The following is a 9,284-nucleotide window of genomic DNA, read 5'->3' as shown; positions in this document are numbered from 1 at the left end:
GTGAGAGGGCGTGTCTGTTGCGGTGAGTGCAGGCTTATCAGCGAAGATGCCCTGCGTGTGAATGCAAAAGGCAGAGCGTGTGGCTGGGGTCCAGGTGGGTGAGTGCAGGACTGAGCCCTGTGGGAAGCGTGAGTGCGCACACCTGCCCGCCTGTAGATGTGAGTGGCGCCTGTGTAAAAGTCTGAAGGCTGCCCCTTGGGCGTGCAGCACTCGTTCTCCTTGGTGGGTTGGCGCTAGTCCTCGGTCCACTCAGCAATTAAGCTCTTCAGGAGAAGTGGGGTCGGGGTGTGGGGCGAGACAGGTAGAGACCTGGATACAGACAGTCCCGCCCAGCAGCTTGGCAAACAAACCAGAGGCGCGGTGCAGCTGTGTAAACCAACTCTGGCTCTGAATTGGATGGTCCCGGGTTAGGGTGGGGTATGCTAATCCCTCAGTGGAGGATTCAGGTGTACCGGAGGGATGCTTAACCTCTGAGCAGGCAGTGCCAACTTACACACATCCCCAGTCCTCTCATCTGCTCCTACTAGTCCCGGAAGAGTGAGGGGAAGGGGGCTTGGCTGCCAGAATGGAAGCAAAACTTCTTTGTGGGTTCCAGAGAGCCAGGGCAAAGAGGGGGGCAGTTGGGGGAGTTTGGAGGAAAAGGGAACATGATGGCATGGGGGGAGGGAGGGAAGATCAGCGAAGGATATCTCAGGAGCACCCCATTTTTCAAGGCCCCTCTCCCATACTACCCCCCTCTTTCACTGTGGGCTGTTTCAGCTGAGACCCTTTAGAACCCAGAACTACTCTTCAACCTCCTGGGGATCCAGGTGGCCGGCCGGGGTCCGTACTGGCCTGGCAGGAGGGGTGAGAGACCGGAATTCAGGCGCCAAGAAAGTGAGAGAAGCTCTGGCCCCTCACTTTTGATGGTGACATCCAAACTTTCCCCAATTTGTCCCTACTTTCTGGACGTGGAGGGCTCTCCATCCTCTCCCAGCCCCAAGCTCTCCAAGCAATGACCTCATTGCAAAAGAAAAAAGAAAAAAAAAAAGAAAAAAAATGCCCTGAGCGGATGGATAGCCTCCCTCCCTAGTGGACGGGTGTGGGGAGCAGGAGCAATGACGCAGTCAGAGCTGGGTCGGTCTTGGCCACTTTGGATTGGCCACGAGGGCTCCAGGGGACCCCCCTCCCACTACCACTGGAATAAGAGCCAACAGCTCCGCCGGGAAGACGCCCACAACAGGCTTTGTGTCTATCCGGGTGGACCCGCGGCTTGCTCTCTCCTGCAACTCAAGTCGCCAGGTGAGGAACTTGCCACTCAACTCACTCTGATACCCTGCTTCTGGGTTAGTTCATCCAGTTTGCTCCATCTGCCTGCCTGCTTGCCTTTCCTTTGCCTCTCACTCCCATCTCCTCCCACCTGCAGCCCGGTGCTCCTAGTTCTCTGTCCCACTCGGGAGAAGGCGGGAGGTTGGGGCGGTCAGTGCATTTTCTTCTAACTAGCACCAGCGGAACCCCAAGCATCACTAGGGCTTCGCCTGGGCTCTGGAAGCTCTGCCAGCCCAGGTCCTAGAGTTTGCGGCCCCTGTATTGGTGTCCTTCGGCGTGCAGGATCCTGCTTGAGTTTGGTCTGGGAGTGCCTGCGCGGTGTGTGTCCTCAGGGATCACGTTTGAATCCCGGGATGGTGGATCCTTGAGCCTTCTTCTGAGGCGCCTCCAGCCCGCCAGCTTCCCTGGGGTATTGGCACGGACCTGGGGCAGTGCAGTTAGCCGACTAGAAGAGTGGGCTCACTTCGGGATGCTGGCGCCCAGTACCTGCTGCTAAACTGTGTCCCAGCGAGCAGAGACCTGAGACACCAGTAATTGGCATTTAAAAAATTTCCCCAAATCCAAACCCACAGACTGAGAGATTAGTACTCCTTTCCAAGTTACCCTTCCCGCTTTCCTCTCCCCGGCGTGAACTGTAAATTCAGCCGAGGGGAAGGGGCGCTGGGATTTACCAGTCCCTGAGAATACAGGAGCAATGGGAGATCAAGTCTACAGTGTGTGTGTGGGGGGTCCGCCCCTGGTTTCTGCATGGGGCAAAAGCCGCGCGTCTGTGTGCACGCTCACTGTTTGTAGCTTCTCTCTGGCTTTCCACAGTCAGAAAGAGACTCCCCCACCCACCCCAGGACACTGCCCAGCTATTCACTGCAATGTATCTTTTGAGATTCACAGCAGCCCATCTGGCAAATGAATGAACCGAGGCATGAGGAGGTGGGGGTAACCTGCCTGAGGTCACAAGGCAATTGTGGCAGAGGCAGGACCGGAACGTAGGTCTGTAGGCTCCAGGCCGTGCCGCTCTTGGTGTAGTGGTAACGTCATTCTCCCTTTACAGAGAGGCATTATGGGCTTCGGGACGTCCTCCCCCTTCTTGGCTTTCAGCATCTTGGTCCTGTGCCAGGCAGGCGGCCTCCAGGCGGCACCACTTAGGTGAGACAGCCTGAAGCTCCTAGAGCACTCCCCTTCCACTGCCCCTGGGATCCCGCAGTTCGGTGCGTCTGAAGTCACAGCAGTGAGGCTCCCAGTGAATCAACACCCTCAGGTGGACACTGGCCTCCAGCTCTGTCGGCTGGGAGGAGGGAGAGAACAGCACATCCTCATGGGAAGTCACAGGGAGCAGGAAGCCTGGCTGCTTCACCTGGGGTGGGGCCCAGACAAGAACTCAGAGCCTGCATTGGATTTGCTTCCCTTCCTCAGGTCAGCTCTGGAGAGCCTCCCAGACCCGGCTGCACTCAGTGAGAAAGAAGGGCGCCTCCTACTGGCTGCACTGGTGAAGGCCTATGTGCAGAGGAAGACCAATGAGCTGGAGCAGGAGCAGGAGCTGGAGCAGGAGACAGAGGGCTCCAGGTAAGGCTCCCCACCAGTCCTGGAATATCCAGGAGGACATATCCCAGAGAGGTAGGATAAACAACATCTGGCCAGGAGTCCAGAAAGCTGTCGTTGTTCACCAGGCCCTGGAGCCCTGCGTTTCTCAGGCTGCAGGGAAGGTAGAACGTCCAGGGGCAGTTGGAGGGACTGTGGTTAGACACATTAAAAAGATCCATTCCAGGAAGCTGTTAGGAAATGGAATACGGAGGTGTGGAATCCCTCACTCTGGGAATTGGTCTTGCCCTACTGAGGAGACCTCCCAGCGTTGGATGAATTAAGACCCGTAAGTGTCAAGCCTGCAGATGGACCCCATATATCTCAGGATGTTTCAGAAATGTAACCTGTGGGTGTTGTTCACTCACACCTGCAAGGAGCCTTCACTGCACATTTGCAAGGTGAAGCCAAAGGCCTTGCAGAGGGTGGGCTCAGGTAGAACAGTGCCTGAGGTAGGTCTGGACCTTTAGCTGTGTAGGATCTGTGGAGACGTGCATGTTGTCACAGGCTGGGGAGAGCACCCTTTGTTAGTCCACCTCCCGTGCACCCTGAGCTTGGAGCACACACCAGCCCCTGCTCTGGCCCTGGCGCTGCCCGGGCAGAGTTATGGGTCATACCTGCATCTGCTCTGACAACCTCTCTGCACAGCATGAAGGACTGAGCAGTGAAGGTCAGGAAAGGTCACCCCTTCCCCACCACAGCCCTTCCCCACTCTGCCCTGACTGAGCATGCCTGAGTTCAACTAATGGAAGATGTGGGAGCCACCTTCCTGCCTGCCACTCCTGCTCTGGCTCAAAGTGCCCTCTCCCTGACTAACCTTTCGCATGACTGCCCCTGGGGCATGGTATTGTCTGGAATGTCTTTTCCCTGCAGCCTGGACATCTCCAGAGCTAAGCGGTGCAGTAATCTGAGTACCTGTGTGCTGGGCACATACTCGAAGGACCTGAACAACTTTCATACGTTCTCTGGCATCGGCTTCGGGGCTGACACACCTGGCAAGAAAAGGCATATAGCCAGAGGCTTGGAGAGAGACCACTAACCTCACTTTGGGGTGCCCCAGGCTGCCAACTGAACTCTTTACACTCCCTCCTGAATTCCTTTCTTTCATTGATGAACTTAATGCATGCAGATTTCCTTCTGATTGTTCTTCAAGCTGGTATTGGTTGCTTTGCTCATGACAGAGAATGTTGGGGATTTCAGGATGGAAGGAAAGAGAGCAGGACTCACAGACTAGGTTAGAGATACAAGAGAGTGAGGGAAGCTTCTTGAGATCCCAGAGGATTTCATGGCAGAGCCCTCCAATTCCTGCTTTGTCCCTCATGCCTCATCCTTGATGAATAAACCTATTTTCTGAAAGGATTTGCACTGTGGCGGTCATTACTCTGGTCCCTGTCCAATGCTTGAGAGTGCCCAGGGTGTATGTTTAAAAGTAGCCTTAGCCTCAGGATAGCTGGATAGAGGGCTTGGTGAGTGGTCCCTAGGAACCAGCTCCAGCATTGAGAACAGGTGTCCTGAGCAGCAGGTAAGCACTTCTGGCGGAGGATCCTACAAACCCAATTCTTTGAGCCTCTTCCAGGTAAGACTTCAAGGAATTTTCATTTTTCTATGGAAAGTGGTTTTGTCGGTGCTCATGGCTGGGGTGTAGCTTCTGTATGCTTCTTGTGTGTCTTGGGGGTGGGGCTGGGCCTTTGCTGAGCACACCTTCCTGGTCCCAAAGGTATCATATGTAAGGGATGATAAGTGCAGGGTTTTGTACATGCCCAGTGGTTTGGAACTGGGTTGTTTCATGAAGATCTTTGAGCAGGTCTCCTAGCAAAGGCTGCCAGGCCATTTCTCCAAACAGCTTTAGTAACTGCATTTAGGAGACACTTATTCTTAAGTGGTATGTTGAAGAGCTACAATTCCTTTTCTGAAGGTCCCATGGGGTAGGCTCCTGCCCCCAACCTGTCACTGACAGGTCTTCTCTTTTTCTCCATCCTGTAAATCAGCGTCACTGCCCAGAAGAGAGCCTGCAACACTGCCACCTGTGTGACCCATCGGCTGGCAGGCTTGCTGAGCAGATCTGGAGGTGTGGTGAAGAGCAACTTCGTGCCTACCAATGTGGGCTCGGAAGCCTTTGGCCGTCGCCGCAGGGACCTTCAGGCCTGAGCTGCTAAAAGACTCCAGGAAGAAGGTGACTGCCCTGGCATTGTAGGATGGGAGGGGAAGGGATTTGGAGGTTATCACCCACATTTTGAAACCCACTGGACCTTGTAGGTTCTTCAGGTCCTTCTCTCCAATTGCATTCTTCCTCCTGAGGTAGTGAGTTCCTTCTACAACTCAGCTTGAGATCAGCACACTAGGACAGGCTGCAGAGATGCAATGCCATCTTTCTGAGAAGAGAAATGAAAGAAATGCTTGCTGGATTCAGAAAGAGAGGCCATGCAAACCTTAGCCAGGGCCACTCCTCATTAATCCAGGTTCAGAAAGCCCTCAACTCTTGATCAGTGTTCGCAGGTTCAATTCAGAGGGCTGTACCTACACTACTGCTAATGTTAATAGTGACTGTTGAATTGTTTTATTATCATTTGCTTGATATGGATACATCTCGTATCCATAATTTGGAAATGCTGTTTAAAGGAACACTTTTGTAAATTCATGTTCTTTTCAGTAATAATGGTGATTATTTCCTTCTCTTTCTTCTTCTTCTCCTACTTCTTTCTCTTCACCTCTCCTCCTCCTTTTCTTCACCACCCCCTCCTCCTTCTTCTCCTCCTCCTCCTTCTCTGTCTCCTCTTTCACCTCCTTCTTTCAAATTTTTTTCATCTCAGGTTACCATGAAACTGAACTCACCGCTTCTATTAATTTCTGTTGACAACAACTTGGTGAGAAGGCCCCATGGAAGATATATATGTTTGCATCCTAATAGATATCGAAAAAAGCACCTTTGTCACTCAAAAGGAATGAAATTGAATGCAAAATAAGCTAATTCCATTTTGTTTTGCATCCTTTTTATATTTGATGCTCTGTGCAGTAAATGTGATGGCATCTCTCATCAGCTTATCTGGTAGCAAATTGGTTCTTTGAGAGCTATCCTGTTGATCATGGCAGCTTTGCCAAACTGTAGGGGGACATGAAATCACTGCCTCTTGTGGCCTTTGGGGACACATGGTATTGGTGATGCTACTATGCCTTGTTGTCTAAGAACATGACTGTATAATTTGTTTAAGGAAATGTCAATATTGTCTCATTTGTGAACATCAAGATTAAAAACATATTTTGGATACATGTGGTTTATTTCAACTTATTTTCCTAAATAATAATAATAATAATAATAATAATAATTGACATTTTTTGAGTGCTTACTATAGGCCAGATAATGTTCTAAGACAGTGCTTTATACCTATAAATTCATTTAATCTTCATGAAAACTTTTTGGGGTAGATACCATTATTATTTCCACTTTGCACTTGAGGAAACAGAGACACTGAGAAATGAAGTTCAATGTCACACAGACAGATGGTGACAGACTCAGGTGTTGGTTTCCAGAGGTTATAGTTGCAACCACTGTACTATATATGTTGCTCAACAATGGCTCCTGCTGTTTTCTAGAGACCTGTGAGCCATTCTTTGACCTTGCTGCCTCACATGGTAGAGCCTCAGATTTTGAAGACAAATGGAAAAATTGAAACATATAAACAATGTAGTCTTTATATAATAAAATGAATCTCTTCTACCCATTACTTGGTACAATAGGCTGAATGTGTCCCCCACCCCCAAATTTATATGTTGAAAACTAACACCAAAGTGATGGTATTAGGAGGTGGGGCCTTTGGGAGGTGATGAGGTCATGAGGGTGGTCCCCTTGCCAAAGGGATTAGTGCCCTTAAAAATGAGGCTCCAGAGAATTCCCTTGCTCCTTCCTCAGTGTGAGGTTACAGTGAGAAGACTGCTGTGAATAAGGAAGTGGATACCCTGTCAGATACTGAATCTGCTGGTGCCTTGTTCTTAGACTTCCCACCTTCTAGAACTGTGAGAAGTAAATATTTGCTGTTTCTAAGCTACACACAGTTGGTGGTATTTTGTTGTAGCAGCCCAACTGGACTAAAGCACGTACTTGGCTTCAACAATGATCTGTTTCTGGGCAATGTTACTACATCTATGAGCCATCTACCCCCCCATGTATTATTACATTGGTGTACTTTGTAACTATTTCCCCATGTATCTCTAAATGGAAAGTACTCTTTAAATATCACCATAATCTCATTTAACAACTAAAATTAACAGTTATTTCTTAGTTCTTTGATATCTCACATCTAGCCATGGTTGAAATTCCTTAGTTATCTCATATATATGTTTGTGTATATGTGTTATACATATACAGATATATTTAATATATACATGTATGTATGTATATATAAAATATATATAAAATCAGAGCTCAAATTAGGTCTTCACATTGCTGCTGCTTGATATGTTTTAAGACTATTCTAATCTAGCGGGTCCCTCCTCCATCTTTTTTTTTTCATTCCTGCCATTTATTTGCTGGAGAAACTAGGTTATTTGTCCACAAGAGTTTCCCCCATTCTGAATTTTGATGACTAAATCCCTGTGGTGAGGTTTAACATGTTCCTTTATCTTCTGTATTTCTTGTGAATCAGATCCAGAGTGAGTGAGAGGGAAGACGAGATGAGGTCAGCGAAGTAATGGGGAGGACAGATCGCGGAGAGGTTTGTAGGGCATAGGAAAGATCGTCAAGCTGTAGTCAATAAAACAGAAACTACATCGGTAATTTTAACAGACACAATAACATAAGTAAGTGAGTAGATTATTGAAAAGGCAAAAGAGAATCAGAGGTAGTGCAGAGACAGAAAGTGAAGGAAGCGGCTACCATCCACTGGGCTAGGGGAACAAAGGGAAGAGGTGGGGCAATTAGATCTAGAAACTTGGAGAAGGATTCTCTGACCACCAAGAAGTGTATCTTTGAGAAGGTGCAATAAGTCTGTTTTAGAAGTATGTCAAAACAAAACAGTTGAAAACTGGAATCAACTTTCCATCCAAAGTAAAGAAGCTCTGTGGGTGATGCTGACAGAGACAGAAATCAAAATAGCAAAGAGCAAGCTGCTTTTTCTCCCCCTGGCCCCATGCCTTCTTATCTTCTTTTCAGGACTCACAATTGGCAGAGACTACTGGAGATCAACCTGACAAGTGAAAACGTGGTTTGCCGAGTCACAGCCCCAGTGTCTTCTTGTTTTTAAAGCTTTTTATTAGAATACAGCTAACATACAATGTTATATTAGTTACAGATGTACACCATACTTATTGAACATTTATATACCTAAAGAAGAGATCACCATAATAAGTTCAGCAACCATCTGACACTACGAGTACACAGTGCTATCACAATATTGACTATATTCCCCATGTTGCACATTACATCCCCATGCCTTATTTGTTTTATACCTGGAGGTTTGAACCTTTTATTCCCCTTCACTGTTTCCCCCTCTTTTTAAAAATTTTCAACTACAGTTGACATTCAATATTATTTTACATTAATTTCAGGTGTACAGTATAATGGTTAGACATTTATATAATTTAAGAAGTGATCCCCCCGATAAATCTAGTGCCCATCTGACACCATACGTAGTTATTACAATATTATTGACTATGTTCCTTATGCTATACCCTGCATCCCCATGACTACGTTGTAACAACCAATTTGTACTTAATCCCTTCCCCTTTTTCACCTACCCCCCTCCCATCTGGCAACCATCAGAATGTTCTCTGTATCTATGAGTTTGTTTCTGTTTCTTTTGTTTATTTTGTTCTTTTGATTCCACTTACAAGTGAAATCATATGACATTTGTCTTTCTCTGTCTGACTTACTACACTCAGCACAATACCTTTTAGGTCCATCCATGTCGTTGCAGATGGCAAGATTTCATTCTCTTTTATGGCTGGGTAATATTCCATTGTATAAATGTACCACCTCTTCTTTACCCATTCACCTATTCAGGGACACCTGGATTGCCTTCACATCTTGGCTATTGTAAATAATACTGCAATGAACATATGGATATATCTCCTCAAAGTAGAATTTTTGGTTTCTTTGGATAAATACCCAGAAGTGAGATTATTAGGTCATTCTTTGTCTCTTGTTACAGCCTTTGTTTTAAAGTCTATTTTGTCTGACATAAGTATTGCAACTGCAAGTTTTCTTTTTAATTCCCATTTAATGAAATATCTTTTCCCATCCTTTTACTTTCAGTCTCTGTGTGTCTTTTGATCTGATATGAGTCTCTTGTAGAGAGCATATGTATGGGTTTTATTTTCTTATCCACTCAGCCACTCTATGTCTTTTGATTGGAACATTTAATCCACTTACATGGAAAGTAATTGTTGATAGATAATGTCGATATTGC

The 9,284-nt window shown here is 47.3% G+C and overlaps 1 protein-coding gene across 2 annotated transcripts; it reads left to right on the top strand.

The window, feature by feature from the left end:
* Nucleotides 1-1,128: 1,128 nt before the first annotated feature.
* CALCB (calcitonin related polypeptide beta) lies at nucleotides 1,129-6,131 on the top strand. Of its 2 annotated transcripts, none has more exons than XM_033120730.1 (5): nucleotides 1,129-1,281; nucleotides 2,357-2,451; nucleotides 2,719-2,868; nucleotides 4,872-5,056; nucleotides 5,694-6,130. In XM_033120730.1, exons 2-4 carry the CDS (start codon nucleotides 2,366-2,368, stop codon nucleotides 5,029-5,031), a joined length of 396 nt encoding a protein of 131 aa, XP_032976621.1. In that variant the 5' UTR covers nucleotides 1,129-1,281; nucleotides 2,357-2,365; the 3' UTR covers nucleotides 5,032-5,056; nucleotides 5,694-6,130. The 2 variants fall into 2 exon arrangements, with proteins under 2 accessions (XP_032976621.1, XP_032976622.1); XM_033120731.1 differs by having other exon boundaries at nucleotides 1,219-1,325; nucleotides 5,694-6,131.
* Nucleotides 6,132-9,284: the final 3,153 nt, after the last annotated feature.

The sequence above is a fragment of the Rhinolophus ferrumequinum genome, chromosome 11 (assembly GCF_004115265.2).
Source record: "Rhinolophus ferrumequinum isolate MPI-CBG mRhiFer1 chromosome 11, mRhiFer1_v1.p, whole genome shotgun sequence".
NCBI lineage: Eukaryota > Metazoa > Chordata > Mammalia > Chiroptera > Rhinolophidae > Rhinolophus > Rhinolophus ferrumequinum.
This window is presented reverse-complemented; position numbering and strand designations above follow the sequence as displayed.

Coding starts and splice junctions, on each gene's coding strand:
- CALCB (XM_033120731.1), top strand. CDS start 2,366: ATGGGCTTCGGGACGTCCTCCCCCTTCTTGGCTTTCAGCATCTTGGTC. Junction 2,452..2,718: donor CTCCAGGCGGCACCACTTAG/GTGAGACAGCCT, acceptor TCCCTTCCTCAG/GTCAGCTCTGGAGAGCCTCC. Junction 2,869..4,871: donor CAGGAGACAGAGGGCTCCAG/GTAAGGCTCCCC, acceptor CCTGTAAATCAG/CGTCACTGCCCAGAAGAGAG.